General features: G+C 42.2%; 1 protein-coding gene across 3 annotated transcripts in view; it reads left to right on the forward strand.

The window, feature by feature from the left end:
* Window positions 1-22609, forward strand: part of si:ch211-266k8.4 (TBC1 domain family member whacked) — a 144226-nt gene extending 121617 nt beyond the window's left edge. For 2 of the 3 annotated variants that reach the window (XM_041197990.1, XM_041197991.1), the window contains exons 11-12: window positions 11537-11659; window positions 22090-22609. In XM_041197990.1, coding sequence (XP_041053924.1) covers window positions 11537-11659; window positions 22090-22322 — 356 coding nt within the window. In that variant the 3' untranslated portion in view covers window positions 22323-22609. The remainder of the gene's footprint in view (window positions 1-11536; window positions 11660-22089) is intronic. The other variant, XR_005944258.1, reaches the window with a different exon arrangement.
* Window positions 22610-26800: the final 4191 nt, after the last annotated feature.

Raw genomic sequence — 26800 nt, forward strand, 5'->3', positions numbered from 1 at the left:
ACCAACAATGAATCCTCTACCGTTAACAACCTGGAAGTTAGCACCGGCCAGAAGTTTAACTGACCAGCCACATAAATACTGTGGCTACAAGAGCAGGTCAGAGACAGGGAATTCTGCGAGTACCTCACCTCCTGACTCCCCAAAGCCTGTCCACCATCTACAAGGCAGAAAATAAGGGGCCAATCATTTAAGACTAAAATGAGGAAAAATTTCTTCACCTTAGGGGTTGTGAATCTTTTAAATTCTCCACCCCAGAGGATTGTAGATGCACCATTATTGAAAATATCTAAGGCTGAGAGAGAGAGAGATTTTGATCCCTCAGGGAATCAAGGGATATGGGGAACGGGTGGGAAATACAGTTGAAAGCAAAGATCAAAACATGATCAATGGGCCATATGGTCTTTTCCTGCTTCACTAATGTTCTTATGTAAGTCAGGAGTATGATGGAATACTCTCCATTTGCCTGGATGAGTGCAGCTCCAACAACACTCAAAAAATTCGAACCATTCAGGCCAAAGCAGCCTGCTTGATTGGCACTCCATCCGCCACCTTAAGGTTCTTTGACAGTGACTTTGATTTCAGGATTTTGGCCAAGTGGACACTGTGTGATGGTCTGCAACAGAGGGATTGAAAGGTGTGGAATTGTGGGGCAGCGGTGGTGATGGGATGACGTCTTGGGGGAAACAGTAGCCACTCACGGACAGCTTGCAGGAGCAAAGGGGTCCCTTGAGGCTCCCTCCAATTTTTCTTCCTCCTTTTCCTCCTTCCCCTCCTGTCCCTGTTGTGTTGCAGTCCAAGAATGACTGCAGCTATAGTCCCATAGCTCTAGTAGGCTATTTGTACACTGAGCAGTAAGCCTCTCCGTTCCTCCTGTCAGGATTTTGCCATGTTCCCTTTAAAATCCTACAGGTCACCAAGACTCCTCCAAGAATATGCCACAGTACTTACACAAATTGCAAGAGCAAAATTAGGGCAAAAGCACCTTATTTCCAAGTTGGATGGCTGCCCATTTAAATAACGCTGGTGCAGATGAATGCATGTTCAGCTGAGACTGAATAGGAGAAAGCGATAACTGGACCTCCACAATCCAATTTTGTCGAATTGTTTGATGTCTTGATCTACCCAATCTGCACGCTTGTGGCAGACAGGGCGCCTCGCCTGGGCTATGCCAGAGGTGACTGGAAGCATTCCGGCTGCCATTTTTCTCTTTGCGGATGCCAGCACTACCAAGCTCAATTTTGCAAAATATTGTAAAATATTAAAATGAAGAAGTATTCATGAATTCTGTTTTCAAATTTTTTTGAACAGCAAACTTTTTAGATTAAAGATCTGATCAAGTCATTCATTTTGACTTTTAATATCCTGCAACCTCTCAGACATTGCAATCATGATCCTACTTCCCCCGGGTCCTTCAAAAGTACTTGAAATCCTATACTCTTCTAATTGTGATCCTTATGCTGCCTTGGAGATGTGAAGAAAGCCCACTGAACAGGACTATGGTGAGAGCTTGACTGGGCCCAAGGGAACCTGTCCTGTTTATCAGACGTCCAAGGAAGGCACAATAATTGCAAAGCAGTTCACGAGGGAAAGTCCCTGTAGCAATCCGTATACCTTTGTTGTTTCAACTCTATTGAAAATATTCAAGGAAAGCCTGAAGGAAAACATTAAAAGGGTCTCATGGTGAATAATTGCAGCCTTTCTGTCTTTCTGGCTCATGGGATCATGTTTGACTTCGCTATTTGTTACTGAGATTTTGTCATTTTTCCAGTGAAAATTATTTCAACCAAATTATCTTTTGCATCACTAAGAAAGAACTTGCATTTTAACAGTGCCATTCGTGACCAAAGGACGTCCCAAACACTTCGCAGCCATTGAATTATTTTTTAAGTGTCATTACTGTTGCGACATAGCAAAACTTGGCAGCCAATTTGCACACAGCAAACTCCCACAAACATAAATATTTGACCAGGATACTGGGAAGAACTCCCCTACTCCTGTTCAAAATAGTGCGGTGGAATCTTTTACATCCATCTTAGAGGGAAATTTCCTGCATTTGCTTTGAGAACCAACTCTCAGTCAGCCCAAAAATTGTATGAGATTGATAAGAATCTCTTTGAGAGATAGATGCATTTAACTATAATTGCAGTTCAGCCAAGTAAATAACTTTAAATATTCATTACATATAATTTTTATTAATTCTTCTAAGGAACTTAAAAGTAAGTATTTGATGAGACTGCAGCTCCTGTGTTTGAAGTGTTGTTGCTGAATAGAATTGGCTATGAGCCATTTACTCCAAGGCAAGGTAGTAACAGAAGTTTATTCAAACACTATTCACCCTGTAGACTGGCCAGGTATCCTGATGTGCTCAATGAAAAATGAGAAAAGCACCTTTTTAAAAGATTGTTGTTAATACACTGAGAGAATATTATATTTCATCAATGTAATTATATTTACTGTAATCGGGGGCATAAGTTATGTTATTGGTTAGCAAGAACACGATGCAATATCTGATCCTATAACATTTCAAATTAGCTGGAAGCTGTCTAGTGCTACGGAATTTATCCATTTGTTCGAAGCAGTGTGGGAAAAGTCAATTTTATTACAACTTAAAAGTGGCTTTTTAATTTTTTGTTAAAAAGTTCAGTTCTATTTTAGCAGATACCTGCCATGGCTCAATGGATAACACTCTTGGCCCCTCAGTCCGAAGCTTTTGAGTTGAAGTCCCACTCTACAGACTTGATCACAAAAACCAGCTGACAGTCTCGATGCAGAATGGAGGGAGTACTACAGTTAGGCATTGCCTCTACCTTAACCCAACCTCAGACACAAGTCCAGTAGGTCCTCTAGTCTTCCCCATATCCATCTGTCTACCTATTTTCCTTGGTCTCCGATTGACAGCTGTAGCTTTCTCTATATCTGACTGTCACCCCTTGAAATAGTTTGAACTGAAATGAGATGTGGTCCAACTCAGTTCTGCATGGATTTGAACTCACAGTACCAACTTGCACAAAATAATGATCTGATTTGGGCTACTGAGACACCCGGAGCTGCCAATGAAATCTCTTTCTAAAATTCCAGGTGGACTCTCCACTTTCCCTATTCCACGTCCCTTCCCCAGCTTCCATGCATGAAACTGTTTCATACAGAGCAGGACAGAAAAGGACTACTTTTCTTTTATCCTCTTATGGGATGAGGGTGTCACTGGCTAGGCCACCATTTACTGCCCATCCCTAATTGCCTCTGAGAAGGTATTGATGAGCAGCCATCTTGAATCACTGCAGTCCATCTGGTGTAGATACACCCTCAGTGCTGTTAGGGAAGGAGTTCCAGGATTTTAACCCAGTGACAGTGAAGGAGTGATATAGTTCCAAGGCAGCATGTTGCGTGACTTGAAGAAGAACTTGCTGATGGTGGTGCTTCCATGTGCCTGCAGTCCTTGTCCTTCTAGGTGGTAGATTGTCGTGGGTTTGGAAGGTGCTGTCAAAAAAGCTTTGACGAGTTGTTGCAGCAATCATGCAGATGGTACACACTGCAGCCACGGTGCGCCTGTGTTGGAGGGATGAATGCTTAAAGTGGTGGATGGGATGCTGATCAAGCAGGCCACATTTGTCCTGGGTGGTGTTGAGTTTCTTAAGTATTGTTGGCGATGCACTTATCTTGGCAAGTAGAGAGTTTCCATCATACTCTAGATGGTGGACAGGCTTTGGGGAGTCGGAAGGTCATTTACTCGCTGCAGAATTTCCAGTCTCTGACCTGTTCTTGTTGCCATTGGTATTTATATGGCTGCTCCAGTTAAGTTTCTGATCAATAATATCCCTTAGGATGTTGATGGTGAATGATTCAATGATGCTATGCCATTAAGCATCAAGAGTAGCTGGTTAGATTCTCTCTTGTTGGAGATGGTCATTGCCTGGCACTTGTCTGGGGTGAGTTTTACTTGCCACTCATCAGCCCCGGCCTGAATGTTGTCTAGGTCTTTGCTGCATGGAGGCACAGACTGTCTCAGTATCTGAGGGGTTGCAAAAGGTAATGAACACTGCAATCATCAGCAGACATTCCTACTTCTGACCTTATGATGGAGGGAATGTCATTGATTAAAGAGCTGAAGATGGTTGAGCCTAGGAGACTGCAATGAGGAACTCCTCAGCCTCAGGATAATGCTGTAGATGAAAGACCTCCAATAGCTACAAACATCTTCCTTTGTGCTAAGTATGACTCCAATCAGTGAAGAGTTTTTCCCAGATTCCCATTGATTTTAAGTTGCCTGGGCTCCATGATGCCACACACAGCCAAATGCTGCCTTGATGTTAAGGACAGTCACTCTCACTTCACCTATTGAATTCAACTCTTTATCCATATTTGGACCAAAGCTTTAATGAAGTCAGGAGTTGTAAGCCCCTGGCAGACTCCAAAATGAGCATTGGTGAGCAGATCATTGTTTAGTAAGTGCCACCTGATAGCGCTGTCGATGACACGTACTGTCTCTGTACTGATCATTGAAAGTAGACCGATAGGCAGTAATTGACTGGATTAGATTTGTCTTGCTTTTTGTGAAAAGGTGATACCTGGACAATTTCTTATATAATCAGGTGGATCCCAATGTTGTAGTTGTACTAGAACAGCTTGCTAGGGACACAGCTAGTTCTAGAGCATAAGTCTTCAGTACTACAGCCAGGATGTTGTCAGGACCCATAGCCTTTGATGTGTGCATTTCTTGATGTGATGTGGAGTGAATTGAATTGGCAGAAGACTGGCATCTCTGATGCTGGGTCATCAGGAGGAGGCTGGGATGCATCTTCAACTCGGCACTTCTGGCTGATGATGATTGCAAATGCTTCAACCTTGTCTTTGCATTGATGTGCTGGTCTCCCCCATCATTGAGGGATTTTTGGAGCCTCCTCCTCCTCTGGTCACTTGCTTAGTTGCCCATCACCTTCCACGACTGGATGTGGCTGGACAGCAGGACTGCAGAGCTTTGATTTGATCTGTTGTGGGATTGTTTAGCTCTGTCTATCACATGCTGCTTCCTGTGTTGTAGCTTAACCAGGTTTTTCACCTCATTTTTAGGTACACCTAGTGCTGCTCCTGGCACGCTCTCCTGCACTCCTCATTGCACCACGGTTGATCCCCTGACTTGATGGTAATGATTAGACTGAGGGATGTGCCAGATCACGAAGTTATAGATTGTGGTTGAACATAATTCTGCTGTTACTGATGTCCCACGACACCTGATAGATGCTCTGCTTGGAGCTGCTAGATCTGTTCTGCATCTATCCCATTTAGCATGGTGGTTGTGCCATACAATGCAATGGAGCATATCTGCAATGTGAAGACAGGACTTCATCTACACAAGTACTGTGCACTAGTCACTCACACCAATACTATTATGGGCAGATGCATCTGCAGCATGTTGATTGGTGGGGGAAAGGTCAAGTAGGCTTTCCCTTCTGTTGGTTCTCTCACCAGCTGCCTCAGGCCCATTCTGGCAGATATGTCCTTCAGGACTTAACCAGCTTGGTCAGTAGTGGAGCCATTTGGGCGATGTAGTCCACCACATTCCGCACCCTTGCCAACAATCTCAGTGTTTCTTCCAAGTGATGTGCAAAATGGAGGAGTACTGATTCATCAGCTGAGGGAGGGCAGTAAGTTGTAATCAGCAGGAGTTTTCCTTGCCCATGTTTGACCTGATGCCATGAGACTTCATGGATTCTGCAGTCAATGTTGAGGACTTCCAGGCCAAGCACCCCTAACTATATACCACTGTGTCATAATCTCTAGTGGGTCTATCAGTGGAACAGGCCATCCCAGGGATGGTGATGGAGGAGTCTGTGACATTTGCTGCCAAGTATGATTCTGTGAGTATGACCATGTTTGGCTTTTGTTTAATTAGCCTGTGAATCAACCACATTTTGGCATCTATCTTCAGACATTAGTGAGAAGGACTTTACAGAGTTGACTGGGCATGCCTTTGGCATGTCTGGTGCCTAGGTTGATGCTGGTGGGTCTGTCCAGTTTTATTCTTATTAGAATTTTCATAGCATTTTGATACAACTGAGTGGCATGCTACCCTATCTCAGAAGACAGTTAAAAGTCAACCACATTAGTGAAACAGATGAGTTTTACAACAATTAACCCTTACTGAAACTATTTAATTCCAGATTTTATTTAATTAACTGCATTGTAATTCCCCAGTTGCTGTGGTGGGATTTGCACTCTTGCCTCATAAGTCCAGATCTCTCAACTAATAGTCCATAACATAACCACTATGCTACCACACCCCTCTCTACCACAAGGAGTGATCGAGATAAATAGCATAGATCCATTTAAGGATAAACTAGGTTAGCACATGAGGGAGAAAATAACAGAATGATCAGTGATAGGGTTAGATGTGGAATGGCGTGTGTGGAATATAAGCGCCAGCGAAGACCAGTTGGGCCAAATGGTCTGTTTCTTTGCTGTAAATCTATGTATAATTAAATCTGTTTCAGCTGATTCCCATTCAGCAAGGTAAGCTTGAATAAGGTTAACACCCTCTTTCATCCACCAAACCACCTCAATCCCATCTTCCTGTTAAATTGGACATAAATGATCTCATGGCACAATTTCAAAGAAGAGCATGAAAATTCTTGTAGTGACCAGGCCAACATTTATCCCTAATGAGTTCAGCCTGCACAATGACAGATTAAGAATTGAATTCAGTTTTCTAAATCTGTAAATAAAAAACTGGTAATAGTGAAAGTGACCATGAAGCTGTCAGATTGTCATTAAAAAAAAACTGGTTTACTGATGTCTTTTAGGGAAGAAAATCTGCTGTTCTTACCCAGTCTGAGCCTATATGTGACTCCAGTCCCACACCAACCTAGTTGACTCTTAACTTACCTCTGATGTGGTCTAGCAAGATACTGAGTACCTTCACCACACAAACTGCAGCAGTTCAAGAAGGCCCACCAACCCCTTCTCAAGGCAACTAGGGATAGCCAATAAATGGCAGCCTTGCCAGCAACTACCACATCAAAATTAAGAATGTGAAAAAATTTGGCACCATTGTTATGCAATTTTGAAATGAGCTTGTTGCATGTTCTATTTAGGTATGATTTGCAGTGATATCTTTAAAAAGTTGCCTTTGATTTTGTTGATGGTCTTACAACTCTTTAAATGGCAAAGGTTGGCTTGTCAAACTGCTTTACTGAAACATGAAGGCCCCCAGTTTGTTTTGAGAAAAAAACATTTGGAGAATTTGAATTTAAAGCTTTCGTTGCCACATAAAAATATTTGGAGGTGGTGATGGTTGTCTCAACATCTCCACACCATTGTCTTGAAACAAGGTTTGTTTACAAAACAATAAGCTTCCCATATTGTGTCTAATTCACAGGCAGCAGTGTTCACTCCTGCAGTGCTTCTTCCCAGGGCAGGTAGTGTAATATGCGTCACTCACCCACATGAAGAACTGATGCACAATAGGAGGAGTTCAGCTTTATTATCATAATTTAGCACACAGACTCTGCTATGGTTTTGTCTGCACTTCTACAGGTCCGCACACATGTCTGCACGCCCACAGTCGATGGATGTAAAGATAACAAGGAAACAAAGGACCACCATGCTAATTTGGGCATGTGAAACTTAACACGTTTTTTATTTCAATGAAAGTTCACAATGTTAAATAAATAAACATGTCGTGCCCCGTGTGAGAACCATCGTTGACTCTACACTCCCTGGTTGTAACCCTTACCCCAGATATTTATTTTTAATTAAAGGGAGGATTGAAAAGTTTTTCTTTGTCCAAACAATTTTTATGGAAAGGAAATAATGCTCTTAAATTTCTCCAGGGTTTCATATAAGGTATCTTTTTGGGGCTTAACAACTGTCACTGCTGTCCTATGGTCTTTAACATTAATTGTTCCACATTAGGTGTTATAGTCATGCAAGAATAACTGCCTCAGTGCCTACAGTTACATATATATAGTCACATCGTCATATATGTTTTAATGCCTATGACTTGTACAATGCCATGGACCCATGTGGGCAGCTGTAACAGTATGATTAAGGCACTGAACTGTACAATTGCTGTGTTCTTTACTTATTTTTAGTGCTTTTTATATTAATTTTTAATCTTCCCCACCCCATGCTGGATTTATTTGTTTTAGAACATTAAAGGCTAAGGGAAAATTCAATGGATGTTTTTTAAATAATGAAATAACTTGCATTTATCTAGCACCTTTTCACAACCTCAGGATGTTAAAGAAGTACTTATAGCCAATGAAGTCCTTTATTGAAGTGTTTTTCTCCACTAGAGTATTCAGTTTTCTTGTCCCCACTCTGGGAAGCTCCTTCCCTAAAACCCCTCTGCTTTCCTCTTCACCTCTCCTCTCCTCTCCTTTACAAAGAGGCCTCCTCTTGTTCCTGTGACATACAATGTACATTTTGCTTCTCTGACATTTCAAGAAAGGTGTGATGACAGTTGAATTTTAAACAAAAGAATAAGAATTCTTCATTTAGAAAGAAAGAAAGGACATACATTTATATGCACTTTTCAACCTATGAAGTATGTTGTTGTATTGTAGGAGATAAGGCAGCCAATTTTCACACAGCAGCTATGTGACAAATGGTCAGGTAATCTGCTTTTTTGTGATGTTGGTTCAGCGGTAAATATTGGTCCAGTGCACCAGAGAGAAACCCCTGCCCTTCTTCAAAATGGCAGGACCCTTTACATCCACCTGTGAGGACAGACGGCACCTCAGTTTGGCATCTCATGTAAATGAACATAGGAACAAGAGGCCCTTGAACCTGTTCCATGCCATTCAATAGGATCATGGCTGACCTGCAACCTAACTCCATATCCATTAATACCTTTGACTAACAAAAATCTATCACAATCTTAGGTTAAAAATTGATAGTTGATCTAACATCAACTGCCATTTGTGGATGTACATTCCAAACTTTTACCACTTTTTCTGTATAAAGAAGTGTTTCCTAAATTCACTCTTAAAAGGTCTGGACCTAATTTTTTAGCCTTTGCTCCCTAATCTTAGATTCCCCAACTAGCAGAAATAGCTTCTCTCTATCTGCCTTGTGTAATCCATTTAGAGTCTTGAAAACATCGATCACATCATCCCTTAACCATCTAAGTTCCAGAGAATACAACTCTAGTTTGTGTAATCTCTCCTTGTAACTTAACCCTTGGAATACAGGTAGCTTTCTGGTTAATTTATGCTGCATTCTTTCAAGGCCAATTGCCCTAATTGCCCTTGAGAAGGTGGTGGTGTTCTGCCTTCTTGAATCACTGCAGACCATGTGATGTAAAAACACCCACAGTACTGTTAGGACGGGAGTTCCAGGATTTTGACCCAGCAACAATGAAGGAATGGCAATATAGTTCCAAGTCAGGATGATGTGTGGCTTGGAGGGGAACTTGCAGGTGGCGGTGTTCCCATGCATCCGCTGCCCTTGTCCATTTAGGTGGTAGACGTCACAGGTTTGGAAGGTGCTGTTGAGGAGCCTCGGTGAGTTGCTGCAGTGCATCTTGCACATGGTACACACAGCTGCCACTGTGCACTGGTGGGGGAGAAAGTGAATGCTTAAGGTGGATTGGGTGCCAATCAAGAGAGCTGCTTTATCCTGAATGGTGTCGAGCTTCTTGAGTGTTGTGGGAGCTGCACGCATTCAAACAAGTTGAGAGTATTCCATCTTACTCCTGACTTGTGTCTTGTAGATGGTGGACAGGCTTTGGGGAGTCGGGAGGTGAGTTATTCTCTGCAGACTTCCCAGCCTCTGACACACTCTAGTAGCCACATTATTTATAAGGCTGGTCCAGTTCAGTTTCTGGTCAATGGTAATCCCTAGGATGTTGAAAGTGAAGGATCCAGCAATGGTAATGCCATTGAATGTCGAGAGGAAAAGGTGTTAGGTTCTTTCATGTTGGAGATGGTCACTGTCTGGCACTTGTATGGCACAAATGATACTTGACACTTATCAGCCCAAGCCTGAATATTGTTGCTGCTTAGGGACATGGACTGCTTCAGTATCTGAGGAGTCACAAATTATGCTGAATGTTGTGCAATCATCTGCAAACATACCCACTTCTGACCTTATGATGGAGGGAAGGTTATTGATGAAACAACTAAAGATGGTTGAGCCAAGGACATCCATCCTAAGGTGTGGCGCCCAGAACTGTGTACCGTAGCCAGATGTAACCTAACCAAGGTTTTGTATAGCTGAAGCACGACCTTATCCCCTTGTATTCTAATCCTCTAGATATAAAAGCCAGCATTCCATTCACATTTTTGATTATATTCTGTACCTGTTCATGGCATTTTAATAATCTGTGTTTCTGGACCCCAAATCTCTTTGGACCTCCATTGTTTCTAGCTTTTCAGCACATTTTCCTACACTGAAATCCACTTGCCATGATTTTGCCCATTCATTTAATCTCTTGGTAATTTTATGTTTCCATTTACACTGCTTACAATGCCACCTCTCTGTGTGTCAGCCATGACCTAGTTATTGTTGATTAGGGGAAGTTGGTGGCGTAGTGATAATGCCACTGGATTAGTAATCATATGGGGACTTGGGTTCAAATCCCACCACAGCAGCTAGTGGAATTGAAAGCCAATCTCAGTAATGGTGACCAATGTTGATCTAAAAATCCATGGATTTGCTAATGTCCTTTAGGGAAGGAAGCTGTCTGTCCTTCCCTAGTATGACCTACATGTGACTCCAAATCCACAGCAATGTGGTTGACTCTCACTTACACTCTGAAATGGCTAGCAAGCCAGTCATTTCAAGGGCAGTTAGGAAGGGGCTTTGACTATGACACTCACATCCCATGAAAGAATAAAAGAAACACATACTCGCCTCTCTATCACAAGATTCTGGGTTCAAGTCCACTCCAGGACTTAAGCATAAAAATCAAGGCTGATGCTCCAATCCAGTACTGAGGGAGTACTGCACTGTCAGATGAGTTGTTAAACCAAGTCCCCATCTGCAGGCATCAGTGAATGTAAAGGATCCCAACGCACTATTTTGTAGAAGAGCAGGAGAGTTCTCCCCAATGTCTTAGCCAATATTTATCTCTCATTCAACATCACAAAGACAGGTTATCTGGTCATTATCGCATTGCTGTTTGTGGGAATTTGCAGAGCGCACATTGGCAGCTACACTCCAAAAAGTACTTAGTTGGCTGCAAAGCATTTTGAGATGTTGAGTGGTTGTGAAAAGCACTGTATAAATGCAAGTCTTTCTTTTTCATCAGCAAACTTGCATATGTGGTTTTCTATCCCATCACCTAAGTCGTTAATAAATATGGTGAATAATTGAAGCTCGACACAGATCCTTATGGGACACTAGTCACATCGGATGTCACCCCTGACTTGGCAATGTTCGCTCAGTACTGTTCTGCATTGAGGGGTCAGCCTGAATTTTGTGCTCAGGTCTCTGGAGTGGGACTTGAACCCATGACCTTTTGAGGGGCAAGAATGCTGCCCACTGAGACATGGCTGACATATGTTTCATGGTCTGGTGTTCTTTGATATGTATACAGGCAGACACTCCATTCAAGCGACCGCTGTAGAAAAGGCGACAAAGTTAAACGGGAAAAATGCAGCTGACTCAAAAGGAACAGATGGGAAGAGGTCCACGAGATCAAGTGCATCAACAGGAAGAGGTACCTCTCCAACAGATATATTGCTTTTTCAGTCTTAAGTTAGAATTTCATTCTGTTTTTTGTATAGGATTTAAACAAAATAATGATCATAAATAGCAAGTTAGGGATATTTCAACACATTTAAGCTCCAATAATCTGTAGGCTGGCCAACATTCCATATAAAGAAACATTCAGAATGGAAGGGATGGGTTGGGAAGGTCAGTACCCAGAGCATACAATTAAGATAATCTGCAAAAGAACTAGAGGGAAAATAAAGATTTATTTATGAAGTGAGTTGCAATGATCTGGACCATACTGCATGAAAGGGTGGTGAAAGCAGATCCAATGATAACTTGCCTCAATATAGCACCCTGAAAGCTCTTCAAAGGAGCTTTATCAGATAAAATTTGAGAATAAGCCATAGAGGAGACATTTGGACAGGCAGTTAAAGTCTTGGTCAAAACTGTAGCTTTAAAGCAGTGTCTTGGAGGAGAAGAGGGAGATTTAGGGACGGAATTCCAAAGTTTAGGGCCCAGGCAGCTGAATGCACAGCCGCCAATGGTGTAGAGCAATGAAAATCGGAGGTGTGTAAGAGACCAGTGCTGCAGGAGCACAGAGGCTTACAAGGCTGGAGTTGGTAGTAACCTTGGAGAGGGAATTAGTTAAAGAGTTGAAAAGGAAAACATTTACAGAGCTATTGGGGAGAGTGGGACTAATTGGATAGCTCCTTCAAAGAGCCAGCACAAATATGATGGGCCAAATGGCCTCCTTCAGTTTTGTACTGTTCTATGAAACAGCGATATTCGGTGTAGAAGGCAGGTGTTTTCTCCAGAACAGGAGAGATAAAGGATACTTCATTCCCCTATCCACTCAGTCAGTCCCTCCATCAAATCTGTCCAGGGTCTCATCTCTCCCTATCTCTGGAACTTCTTAAAACCTAAAGCATCTGGATTGAAATGTAACTGGATGGAATTATGATGGATTAACTTAACACATACCATGTGAAAAGAGAGCAAGCAGCACAACCTGGGATCTCCTGATCTACTTACCATGTGGTTAGGGTCACCCACCCTCCAGGATTGTCCTGCAGTTTCCAAGAATTAAAAAATTAATTTCCTAGATTCTGAAGTGAGCAACATCCAGGAGAAAAATCATGGCAAATTCTCACGAGAACAGTGAATTGTTGCCTACTTCTCATTAGTTGCTAGGACAGTCTAAAATTTGACGTAATTGATATCTTGTCCCCTCTCAATCATCTTATTGGCATACTGGTACTGCAACTCATAACATTATTGTAAAGTCAACGTTGCTTTACTTTACGATAGGCAACTAAATGTAGCTCAGCCTAATAATGGAACCCTTGAGGAATGCATCCAACCAAAGTTGGCAACTCTATATTTCCCAGCGAGCAACTGCAAAAAGTGTTTTTTTTTTTAGTTAAGGTTGGAGCGGGAAGTGGGGAGAGGTTGCTTAATTCACTCACCTATCTGAAGTAGATTTAAGCATCAGTCCAGAATAAAATGCAGTCCTGCGCTGCCAACTAAGACTAGGTATTGAGATTACAGGGACAGCTGAAGATTTGTTTGCTGTGGTTATTGAGGGTTGCACTGGGCTTTGTTCAGTTTTTAATCTGTGCAGGTGTCCTGTGCTGTGGTTAGTTAACATCTAGGTAGAACTCTGCTCCTGTTTATCTAAAGTCACAACTGAATGTTTTACCCCTTCATTTTTCCATGGATAGATTTTCTCTTCACTTAAATCCAGTAACCTATTCAAAGCATGAACTTGTACAAAGTCTGACTCAGTTGACGAAAGATTAGCAATTGTTCTTGTCTTGTTTGAAGTTAATCTTGCCCAGTTTCTGTGGGTTTTTAATTTGGACAACTTTCTTTTCTTATTGTGCATTTCCATGACCTGACTTATCTTTTTCATTTTTAATGTTAGTTCTCAGGATGTGGGCAACACTGGCAATTGCCCATCTCTAGTTACCCTGAGAAGGTGATGGTGGTGGGGCAGCCCTCCCTTTATTAGCCACTGTTTGCACAGCTGCGTGACTTGCTAGGCCACTTCAGAGGACATTGTAGGGCCACAATCTGCTGGTGCAACTGGGATGGATCAAAATCTTAATGAGTAAGTGGAGAAAGATGCAAAACTACAGATCTCCCCAGCACCCACACCCATCACAAACCCCTATTTGAGGCAGGAGGCACCTCGATGTACTGGTGAAATTGAGTGTGGGCTGCAATTGCTTGCAAACAGAACTCCAAAGCCCTAATAGAATCATACAGCACAGAAGGTGGCCACTCAGCCCATCTTGCCTGTGCCAGCACTTTGAAAGAGCAAACCAATTGGCCCCACTCCCCCATCCTCTTGCCATTTAGCCCTGAATTTTTTTTCACTTAAATTATTTATCCAATTCCCTTTTGCAAATTACTATTGAATCTGTTTCCACTGCTGTTTCACTCACTACAAAAGGAAGTTTTCCATTTCTCCCCTGTCCCGGGGTTGCGAAATTCCGACTTCTGCATAATGCAATTAGTCCTTCAAAATTTTTTTTCTGACCTCCACCTCCCTTTAGCCGCTGACGCCTCCAACACAGGCAAAGCCAGGAGGAGAGAATCTCATAAATCCTGGAAAATCTTTGCCATTAATAAGGTCAGGATCAGGCTCAGGCTCAGGGGAATTACCATGCATCCCACCGGGAGGGCCCACTCTACTGTTGGTCACTTGGTGGAGCCGCAGAGTTTGGCAGGCCAGAGGGAGGGGACAGAGCAGCAGAGCTGGGATCCAGACCCCAGAACCAAAGAACAGTAAAAAACTGGGAGATAACAATACTGGTCCAAACTGGTTTCATATACCTTAAAATGGAACACCCTTAAAAACTGGGAAATAAGAGTACTGGTCTGAACTGGTCTCATATACCTTAACATGGAACACATGTAAAAACTGGGAAATAAGAATATTGGTCCGAACTAGTCTCATATATCTTAAAATGGAACACAGTAAAAACTGGGAAATAAGAGTACTGGTCCAAACTGTTTTCTTCTTCGGGGGGAGAGGAGCTGGGGGGAGAGGGAGCAGAGGAACCAGGTACAAAGGAATCCGGGAGGTGTGGGGAGTGCGAGCAGTGAAACCTAAGTTCGGCAGGACCAGGGGATGGGGGAGGAGCAGCAGAGCTAAGTCTCCAAGGGATTCAGCAGGCACAGCAGCTTAGGAGGAAAGAGGATCAACAGAGCCTGTGGCAGAAATCTTTATCGCTCTGGAAGACTTGGAAACAGTAGCTGCAGAGGATGTAAATGAAAATGTGTCAGACTAGAAGTTCTCAAAAGTTAGTGAGATAGATTCTACACTGTGCATGATTTATTGATTTGTTGAGTCAAAAGAGAGTGAGATGTTTAAACTTGTGTACTGGAAGGGAAAGTGTGACGGTTGGTGACTTCTGATCTCCAGCAAAAAAAAAATTACAGAATTCTTTGCTGCATTAAAAAAGCTCACATGAAACAAACATTGTTTTTTTTATCTAGTGAGATATTATACAGCAATTAGCTTTAAAATGCAAGATGTTGAAATACTCGTCCATTATAAAATAACAAAAAACCTCACAAGAGTAGAAATCTTTCTTAAACAATACAAATGAGCATTCTGAGAATCAAACATGCAGTTATTGTGAAAAGTGTTATTCGTTAACCAAATTAGTTTTAGGAAATAAACTCAAAACAATCTAGTTTAGTTGACACAGGAGAACTAACTACCCAGGAGGGTGCAGCTAACCTGAATCTCAGCTGATTATAGTGAATCAGCGCCAGTTTTCAGTTGTGGTGGCCTGGCCATGAAGGGACTTGTGGAACCCCAGAGCAGCTCAGTGTTGCTGTAAGGCTGTTGGAAAGGTCAGGCTGCTGAGTGAGTTAGTTGGAGGGGAAGGGGTTGGGAAGAGGGCCATGTGTGGTGGGGGAGCAGGGCTGATTGCAAGGTGTGTGTCGGGGGTTGGAGGCCAGACGAGCTTCAATGAGCCTCTTGTTGCCAGGGAATGTGGAAAGTTTGGCTGAAACCTCCATGAATGCAAAAATAATTATATTTTTAAAGTACTTTAAAAACACATTTTCATATTTATATAATGTATCATATGTTGATCTAGAATACACAAACTTTAATAATTAGATACTGAATGTTACTATGCTGCTTTATTCCTCTTTTGTTTTTGCTGGTTGCTGGGGTCATGTTAATTTTCAAGAATTTTGTATGTCTGTTCTTGCGATGTGGACATATTGCTGACAAGGCCAACACTTGTTGCCCACCCCTAATTGGCCTTAAAGGTGATGGTGAGTTAAAATGGGGTCACATTGGAAAACAGTTTGCGAAGCACAGCCATTGTCCTTTGCTTCACTTCGCATGTACATAATCCAGCAAGGTCATGTTCCGTTGTTTGAATGGATTTTATGTTGTATTACGTGCACAAACTGCATTGAATGCTGAAATGCTGAGGTCGCTTTGGTGATTTGATACAAATGCATTGGTCTATATTCTTGACGGCAATAGAAGGTAAACAAAGGGAAAACTAGTGGTTCTACCCACTTGAAGTCTAATAATTTCAACTATTTGAAGTGGCCTAGAACACTTGCATTCACTATAGATCAGAAAACATGCTATAATTACATGATTCCTTGTCACAAAAGATTTTCATACCTGCTTGTCTTCAGCCACTCTCTCCCCCGTATACCTTAAATCTATATCCTCTGCTTACTGACCATTCTGCCAGTGAAATCAGTTTCTCCCTACCTCCTCCATAAAAACCTTTCTTGATTAACTATAATTACAAAATCAGTTCTCAGCATGAAACCTGTTTTGAGAGGAGGGCTCTCATTGGGTTGGACTAGTTTCACTTATGGGTTGGCCTGCAGCCACCAGTGGCTGGGATGAAAGTCTTCTTTGCTCGAATTATGGATACTTAGGCACCAAGCAGGACTCCATATTGCAGAAACAAGCCTTCAGAGCACTGGGTGGGATGAGTTTCTGCTGGAGTGGTGGCTCTGTTTCATGACATCAAAGCCCTTGACTGGTGAAAAGGAAAACAAAAATTGCTGGAATTGCACAGCAAGAGCCATCAGCCTCTGCAAAGAGAAAAAGGAATGTAGGGACAGGAGGAGACCATTCATTCCCCTCAAGCGTGTTTGCCGCCATTCTGTATCTTAACTCCATTTGCCCACCTTGGCTCTGTAACCCTTAATACCCTTGGCCAACAAAAAGCTATCAATTTGAGTTCTGGTATTTTCAATTGGCTACAACATCAATAGCTTTTAGGGAAGACAGTGCGAGATTTTTACTAAACTTTGTGTGAAGATGTTTAACATATCAGCCAGAACGCTTTGGTCTGTACCTGAAGTGTACCAAAGTCTTTAACTACTTTTCCAATGTGGATAAATGCAATGTAGTTCATTTTGGTAGGTTGTATAAGGAGGCCATACACTCCTGGAAAAATAAGAGTCACAAGGGGTACAGGCATAAAGGAATCTAGAGCACCGGTACACAAATAACTGAAAGTAGCAACACAGGTTAGCAAAGTGATCCAAAAAATGCAGGCAAGGCATAGACTTATTTCTAGAAGAGTATAATTCAGAAGAAAAGAAATTATGTTAAACTTGTATAGAACCTTGGTTAGACCACAGTTAGAATACTGAGCATAGTCTGGTCTCCATATTACAAAATGGATGCAGGCGAATTGGTGAAGGTACAAACATTATCTACAAGGATGGTATCAGAACTGAGAGAGTAGATAAGATTGAACAGACTGGGGATCATTTATCTAGAAAAGAGAAGGTTGAAGGGTGACCTGATAGAAGTATTTTAAATGATGAAGGTATTTGAAAGGGTTCACATAGAAAAGATGTTTCAACTTGTGGGGGAAATCAGAAATAGAGGTCATAAATATGAGATAGTCACAAATAAATCCAATAAGGAACTCAGGAGAAACTTCTTTTCCCAGAGAGTGGTGAGAATGTGGAAATCACTGCCACAAGGAGTAGTTTAAGCAAGTCACACAAATGTATTTAAGGGAAAGCTATGTAAACAAAAAGGAATAGAAGGATATGCTGATAGGGTGGAATGTGGTAAGGCTGAGAGGAGTTTCATGTGGACCATAACCGCCAGCGTAGACCAGTTGGGCCAAACAGCTGTTTCTGTGCTTAAAAACTATGTAAACCCACTGTGTGTTTCTAGAATTTTCTCAATGCACAGAGTTAACAAGAAGTTGTAGCAAACACTTACCTTGCTGGTTCTCCCTCACCAACACCCACCGCCTCCGGCCCCCCATCCCACCTCCTTAGCTGATCAGTCAATACCCTCCATGTTAAACACCACTTGGAGGAAGCACTTAGGGTGGCAAGGGCGCAGAATGTACTCTGGGCAATAGCACTATTGACCGAGCTGGCCGAGTCCTAAAGGACATAGCTGCTAGTCTGGGTCTGCAGCAGGTGGTGAGGGAACCAACAAGAGGGAAAAACATATTTGACTTCACCCTCACCAACCTGCCCGCCGCAGATAGATCTGTCCATGACAACATCAGTAGGAGTGACCACCACACAGTCCTTGTGGTGACAAGGTCCCGCCTTCACATTGAGGTGACCTCCATCGTGTTGTGTGGCATAACCACCGTGCTAAGTTTTAGATAGATTTTGAACAGAACTAGCAACTCAAAACTGGGCAACCATGAGGCGCTATGGGCTGTCAGCAGCAGCAGAACTGTACTCAACCACAAACTGTAACCTCATGGCCAGGCTTCCCCCCACCCCACGCTAATATTAGCACTTAGCATGGGGATCAATCCTAATTCAATGAAGAGTGCAGAAGGGCATGCCAGGAGCAGCACCAAGCATTCCTAAAAATGAGGTGTCAACCTGGTGAAGCTACAACACAGGACTAATTGCATGCCATACAGCATAAACAGCAAGCGATAGACAGAGCTAAGTGATTCCACAACCATAGTCAATGAAACTTAAGATGGTTTGGCCTAGGATACTACCCTGAGGAACTTCTGAAGAGATATTCTGGGCCTGAGATGACTGGCCACCAATACCACAACCATCTTTCTTAGTGCTAGGTATGATTCCAAACACTGGACAGTTTCCTCCCTGATTCCCATTGACTTCAATTTTGCCTGGACTCCTTGATGCCACAATCATGGTCAAATGTTATCATGGGCAGTCATTCTCACCTATCTCTTGAATTCGGCTTTATGTCCATGTTTGGATCAAGGCTGTAATGAGACCAGGAGCTGAGTGGCCCTGGCAGAACCCAAACTGAGGACCAGTGAGCAGGTTATTGCTAGGTAAGTGCACTTGATAGCACTGTCGACGACACCTTCCATCACTTTGCAGATGATCGAAAGTACACTGATGGGGCGATAATTGGCTGGATTGGATTTGTCCTACTTTTTGTGGACAAGACAAACCTGGGCAATTTTTCACATTGTTGGGTAGATGTCATTGTTATAGCTGTACTGGGACTGATTGGCTAGGGGCATGACTAGTTCTGGAGCACAAGTCTTCAGTACTACTGTCAAGCTGTTGTCAGGGCCCATAGCTTTTGCTGTGTTCAGTGCCTTTGGTCATTTCTTGATATGATGTGGAGTGAATTAAATTTACTGAAGATTGGCATCTGTGATGCTGGGGACCTTACGAGATGACCATGATGGATCATCCACTCAGCACTTCTGGCTGAAAATGGTTGCAAATGCTTCAGTGTTATCTTTTGCACTGATGTGCTTGGCTCCCCCATAATTGAGGTTGAGGATGTTTATGGAGCCTCCTCCTCTGATTAGTTGTTTAGTTGTCCACCACCATTCACAAAAGACTTTTATCTGATCCATTGATTCTGGGATCGCTTACATGTCTCCTGCATGCTGCTTCTACTGTTTAGCATGCATGTGTCATACCAACCTGGTGAAGCTACATCATTTTTAGATAAATCTGGTGCTGTTCCTGGCATGTCCTCTTGCACTCCTCATTGAACTACAGTTGATCTCCTGGCTTGATGGTAATGGGAGAGTGAGGGATATGGTAGGCCATGAGGTTACAAATTGTAGCTAAATAAAATTCTGCTGCTGATGGTCCATTATGCCACATGGATGCCAAGTTTTGTGCTGCCAGATCTTTTCTGAATCTATCCTATTTAGCACGGTGATGGTGCCACAGAACATGATGAGTGGTATCCTCAAAGTGAAGGTGTGACTTTGTCTCCACAAGGACTGTGTGATGGTCACTCCTATCAATATTGCCATGGACAGATGCAGCTGTGACAGGTAGATTGGTGAGGACTAAATCATGTAGGTTTTCCCTCTTTTTGGCTCTCTCACCACCAACCGCAGACCTAGTCTGACAGATATGTACTTCAGGACTCTTCCAGCCTGGTCAGTAGTAGTGCTACTGAGAAACTCTTGGTGATGGGCATTGAAACCCTTGCTATTCTTGGTGCTTCTTCCAAGTTGTATTCAACAAGGAGGAGCACTAATATAGCATTGTTAATGCAGTAAAATGTCCCAAGATGCTTCATGGGAGTGGTTAAGGCAAACTTTGCCACTGAGCCACATAAGAAGATATTAGGACATTTCAGGACCACCTTCTCTTGGACAATTAGGGATGGCAACAAACATTGGTTTTTCCAGTGATAACCACATCCCAAAAACAAAGATTTTTTTTTATATGACCAAAGGCTTGATCAGAATTTTATGCTTTCAAGTAGTACCTTTTAAGTTATTTCTAGAACTGTTTCGCTCATCAACCCTGCACCAAATTGTATTTCGTTTTGAGTGCGTGAGAGAATGCAAAATATAGAACCATAGAATAGTACAGCATGGATAGAGGCCATTCAGCCCAACAAGCCTGTGCCAGCAATTTTTCCTCTTTCAAGTATTTAAAATCTAAAACCCTTCTAGTTACTTTAATATTGAAACTGGTGCCCATTTGGATCTTAAGTGGTCTGAACTGAGTTCCTGGCCTTGATGAGAGTGCCACACTAACTAAAAGCAGAAGTTAACGTCAAAATTAACTCCTGAAATAATGACGACCAACTTTAAGAGAAAGTTTCAACTTTAGGGGATTGAAACTTGGCAGCGAAGTCATCAAGAAATGCTCCTTTTGGATCCAAACCTTCACCCCAATGAGCATACCAGGCTGGAATTCTATGTCTCGGTGAGAATTATGCTTGGTATGCCTTCATCTGAACTCCCCTGTAGTAACATAACTTAGTGGTGACATCAAAAGAAAAGATTCCTCAATTACGTTGGATTAAAAGTAATTGGCACTTTGCTCTGTCTCATTTTATTCTTAACTGCTTACCGATTTTATCATTTACTGAGCCAGGTTCTGTTTATGTAGTGCTTATAAGGCTGCGCCTCAGAGTTTTGCATTTTGCAATTTCTTTTTTTGTTCCAGTGATATTTGTTGTTCTTGTCCATCCTTGGATGTGGGCGCCCCTGGCGTTTATTGCCCATCCCTGACAGCCCCTTGGAAATTCCTCACTAAATTTGAACACTTCTATTAAAATTTATCCTTACCCTTCTCTGCTCCAAGGAAAACAACCTAGCTTCTTCAGATATCCGCTCAACCGAAGCCCCTCATCCCTGGTACCATTCTATTAAATCTCCTCTGCACCCTCTCTGAAGCCTTGACACCCTTCCTAAATTGTGGCATCCAAACCTCAGCACAATACTCCACCTAAGGCCTGATCAGTGGTTAATAAAGATTTAGCTTTTGTACCCTATGTCTCTTTTTATAAAGACTAGTATCCCATATGCTTTTATGGCAGCCTTATCAATCTGTCCTGCCACCTTCAAAGACTTTTGCACATGCACCCCCAGTTCTCTGTTCCTGCACCCCTTTTTAAAGCCTCATTTAGCTTATATTGCCCCTCTGTATTCTTTCTACCAAAATGCATATGATTGCAAAATTCAGAGATGAAGGGGAATCTGGATAAGCACATGAGGGTGAAAGGAATAGAAGGATACACCAATGGGGTGAAATGAAGAGAGCTTGGAGGAGGCTTAGGATGAGCATTAACACTGGCATGGACCAGTTGGGCTGAATGATTTGTTTCTGTGCTAGGAATATAGGAAGGAACATAGGAGCAGGAGTAGGCCATTCAGCCCATTGAGCCTGCTCTGCCATTCAACACGATCATGGCTGATCATCCACTTCAATGCCTTTTTCCTACACTATGCCTATATCCCTTTATGTCATTGGTATTTAGATATCCGTCAATCTCTGCTTTAAACATACTCAATGACTGAGCTTCCACTGCCCTCTTGGGTAGAGAATTCCAAAAATTCACAACCCTCTGGGTAAAAAAAAAATTCCTCAACTCGGTCCTAAGTGGCTTCTCTCTTATTTTGAAATTGTGCTGTAAATTTCTATCTGAATTTTTATCCTAATTATTAAACATAGTGCCTTTTTTTGTTGTACAAGGAGCTGGGCAACAAGAGACATTGAAGAACACACTTACCAAGATGCTGAAGATAGCCCGATGTTACCTGCAAGACTTGCGCCACCTGTCCGAAGGCCACAAGGAGAGCCTGTCACAGGACAAAACGCTTATTATCCATGGTCACTCAAAGAGCCGATCGACCACCCTTAATAACAAAGGGCAGGCAAGGAAAGTGAACAGTGGGAAGGGCAGGAGCGAGAGAACTTTCCGATAAGCACAGGTTGGCCTTGTGATCAGCAGGTGACCAATAAAGGGCAATTGTTTTTCGTCGAGTTTTAGTAAAGAAAAACATTTGAACGAGGAGCAGATATTTTGACTCTGTAATTGGGTGTCCAGTGCTACTAATTCCATGTTATTTGTTGGTAAGCTTGCCTAGTTAAATAACTTTCTCTCTTAAATATATTTTTTAAAAAGCTGTGACAGTCCTTGTACCTTGTCACTGATGCACTTGTGTGTAGTGAAATGCACTCAGCCTTTATAAAAATAGAAGTTTCAAATGTTTTTCTGCTGTCTCATTTCCTCTGTCCATTCATTCCAGGGGCTCAATGCCTCGTAAAAGAGGTCACAAAAAAAACCTTGCCACCCCCCGCCCCCACCCCCAAACATCTGCTGGTGTCGGAGAGCGCTGAAAGGAATACTTTCGCCCAGAGGGACCAGGAACCCAAAGTCTGCCTGGCTCAAGCCCATTTGCAGTCGCTGTTTAAATTTCACTGGTGGGGTATGAGGGTGGGTAAGGGAAAGCAATCTTATGCATGCCCCCCAATTTCACGGTATCATGTCAATGGGGCTGCTTTTGAGGATCTTCCATACTTTCCTAAGAATTATAGGCTTCAGCAGAATCCCTGCCAACCAAGAGCTGTCCTGATTCTCATTAAGGCCTCCAGGAAAGTCCCAAATCCTCACCAGATTAAGGACATCGGTCCTGGAAGATATCAGTTACCTTCAGGCTAAAAGAATGATAACTCCACTGGGAACTGAAGATATTGGCGGGATGTGAGGGTTTAAAATGTTTCATAGGCATAACGGGGTTAACATCTGAACCACAATGAACTCAACCTGGCTGTACAGGTGACTCCTCCCTGCAATTTGGAATGGGGCCAACAGCAAGGCCTAGGATGGAATAGGTTTCTGCTCCATTTCAGGGAAAGGAGACCCTGCAAATTTGAGAGCCTATATCTTTTCCCACAACAATATGATCTCAGGAGTGTAATTTAGTCTCAACCCATGAGGAAAGAGAGCTAAACAAGAATTAAATTGCTTCACTTTTAGCCTACAACCCACACTTTAATGGGTTATAGGTTGGCCAGGACTCACTTGAGTGATGCAGTTGTATCTTAATGAAAATGTGCCTCCATACTCCAAATACACTATGAAAGTTAGGACCAGCCTATCAAGGGTTAGTAAAATCCTTGCTACAGAAAGGCAGAGGAAGCCCAGATTTCAGACTTGGGGCCATGTAGATCACAGTAGATTGTGTCAAGGACAAACTGACATTGCCTGGAGCATGAGTTTCAACTAGTTTGGCAGGGCTAGGGGAATAAGTATGTGGCAGCAACGAGGAGAAACAGGTGCATAGAAAATTGGGAGTTATGGCAGAATAAAGAAGGTAGTAGAACAAGTTGAGTATCTTCAAAGAGAAATTTTTGGATGCGAAGAGAAGCAAGGAATAGTGTGGGAACATGGAGTTGAGGTAGAAGATCAGCAATGACCATGTTGAATGGTGGTGCAGGCTTGAAGGGTCAAATGGTCTACTCCAGCTCCTATTTTTTAACATTCTTATTAAATGCAACATACACTAGCGTGTTTTTGGTGGTGTCAGTGCGAGAAGCCTTACAAATAAGGTTGAAGAGCAAGTTGCGGTAATGTTGTAGTGGCTATAACAGAGACCTGGCTTAAACATGGGCAGGAATGGGAATGAAACGTTCCTAGCTACAATATATTCAGGTGGGATAGGGAAGAGAAAGGCTAGGAAGGGGCTAGTGGCGGTAAGGTTAATATTACAGTTAATATTATAGTTCTACAGGGGGACAATATACTAGAGTGTTCAAAGAATGAATCTATTTGGTTAGAATTAAGGAACGGAAAACAATTCGGTGAGGAGTTTTTAGTCACAGGACAACTTCAGAACTGTGACACTCCATACCACACATCTCTTTACTTTTCTCCAGATTGTATTGAAGTTCAGGAATTTCATTACTCCAATCCCGACAAAGTTCTAATAGTTCATTAGTATTGATTTTTAATTCTGCATTCAACCAACTAACCTGATTTACTAAGCAATTCCTCTTCCTGTTCAAGACATTTTCCACGATAAGCCATAGGGACTACTGCTGCTTGAAGTTCATCGAGGTTTAACTGAAGATTGACCTTTGTTAAATTTGCTTCTACAGGTTTATCATTTGGATATTTCAAGTCCTCAGTCATTTGTTCTACTTTCTGTGACTGACTCTCAATTGTTCTCACCAATTCTCGTTTTTCATTAGCAAACTCCTCTTTCACACATGAAAGTTGGTTTTCTATGTTAATCAGGCTTTCTTTCAATTGATTGTTATCTGCAGTAAGCATCTCATTTTTGGCTACAGTAGTTTTCAGGACAAAAACAAAAATACCGGGAAAAACTCATCAGGTCTGGCAGCTTCTGTGGAGAGGAACGACTGTTCTGTTGAAGGGTCATTCGGACTCGAAACGTTAACTGTGCTGCTCTCCACAAATGCTGCCAGACCTGCTGAGTTTTTCCAGGTAATTTTATTTTTGTTTTGGATTTCCAGCATCCGCAGTTTTTTGCTTTTATCTTAGTAGTTTTCAGGAGTTGTTTAAGATCAACATGATCAACTGCCTGCTGCAATACAGTCGTTGCCATATTGCTGTCTCCACTAGTCAAATCATTGTCCAGAATAAAATCCACCCCTTCAATAGGTGATCTAGGAATAATTCCCACCGTAACAATTCCATTTAAGAAGTGACTTTGTAAGTTGAGTTCACGCAAAGGTGCAGGTTCATAAACTCCATTAATACTCCTTATTAATACTTTTTCCTTCCTAAAGCCGCCTGGAACACAAATTGTATTTTCAGCCATCATCAATGATTGATCTGTCCCAGTATCTCTCAAAATTTTGATCTGTTTACTTATTTTGTTGGAGGAGTAATGGAACACTTCTCCCCTCGAGACAAAACATGTAGAATCTCTCATTGTCTGACTTTCTTCCCCAGTAATCAAAGAAGAATTCACTGGATTGTCCTGAGCCATATCCCCCTTTCCTGTAGGTTCTGAGGGAACACAATTCACCTGTATCATTGCTACAGTTTTAACAACCATTTCATTTTCTGATGCAACCTTTCCTGGGGATTCCTTAGGCGTTCCTACTACTGCAATAAGTCTACCATTTAGTTTCCAGCAATCTGCCCGAACATGCCCCACCTTGTTACAATGGAAACACTTAGGCCTTCAATTGTCATTTCCACCCTCAGCACCTTCCTTTCTGGTCTGAGGAGGAATTTCCTGGGAATTCCCTACTGTCCCTTCTCTTCTCTGGCTGCTCACCTTCCTTTCACCTTCCAATTTTCTATCCTTCTCAGGTTTGTGGGGGTGATGGGTTAAGGGTTTAGATTTATGGACCAGCTCATAATCGTCAGCCATCTCTGCTGCCTGTCTAGCCGTTTTAACTCCCTGATCTTCAACCTGGGTCCTAACTATAGGAGAAAGTGTATCTTTACATTATTCCAAGAGAATTAGTACTCTAAGAGCTTCATACATTATCTCTGCCTTTAATGCCTGTATCCAAGTCAAAATTACTTCGCTTTACCCTCCCAAACTCAATTTAGGTCTGTCCAGGCTGTTTCCTTATATATCAAAATTTCTGCTTGTACGCCTCAGGGACCAACTCACATGCACTACGTATAGCCTTTTTTACTGCTTTTGTAATACACATATCTCTTCTGACAGTGATGCATAAACCTCATGATCTCTATCCACCAACTTACTCTGTAAGAGCAATGTCCGGATTTAATTTGGCCACTTCATTTGCTTAGCCACCTTTTCAGATGAGATAAAGAATGCCTCTCCATCCCCTTCCTCAAACTTTGGAAGAGCTTGTACAAACTTAAACATCTCCCCACTAGGCTTTGGGCTGGAGATGGTTTTTTCAATCATCAGAACCTCCCTCAGCATCTGAGGCCTCTTTTTAAAAGTCCAACCTTTTAAGCTGGTATTCCCTTTCTCGTTCCTTCTTTTTTTCCTCCATTGCCAACTTCTCTTTCTGGAGGTCAAGATTTTGCATTTCCAATTCTCTGTCTCTTGCCTTATCTCTCTCCTGCCTTTCTGCTTGCTCCTTTTTAAATGCTCGCTCTCTTTCTTTTTCCTCTCATTCTCTTGTCTTTTCCTTTGCCCAAAATTCTAGTTCTAACTTCTTTGATCCTAACTGAAACTGCCCGTGTAAACTTGTCCCCTTCTGATGCTATAGTTTTCACTTCCAGTTTCAAATTTAAATGCTGTGCTATTATTTCAGCTATGTCCGCTTTTCTCACCCCTACAGGTATATCTAACTCCAGCTTACCAGCCAATTCCATTACTTTACTCTTGCTTAGTTTCTGTAAGTCAGTCAGGGTTACATCTTCCATCTGTAAATAAGTCTTAGCAACCTCCAAAACCATTTCAAATTCCACCCCGTATCATATACCTCAAAGCGACTCAAA

Source organism: Carcharodon carcharias, chromosome 10 (assembly GCF_017639515.1).
Source record: "Carcharodon carcharias isolate sCarCar2 chromosome 10, sCarCar2.pri, whole genome shotgun sequence".
NCBI lineage: Eukaryota > Metazoa > Chordata > Chondrichthyes > Lamniformes > Lamnidae > Carcharodon > Carcharodon carcharias.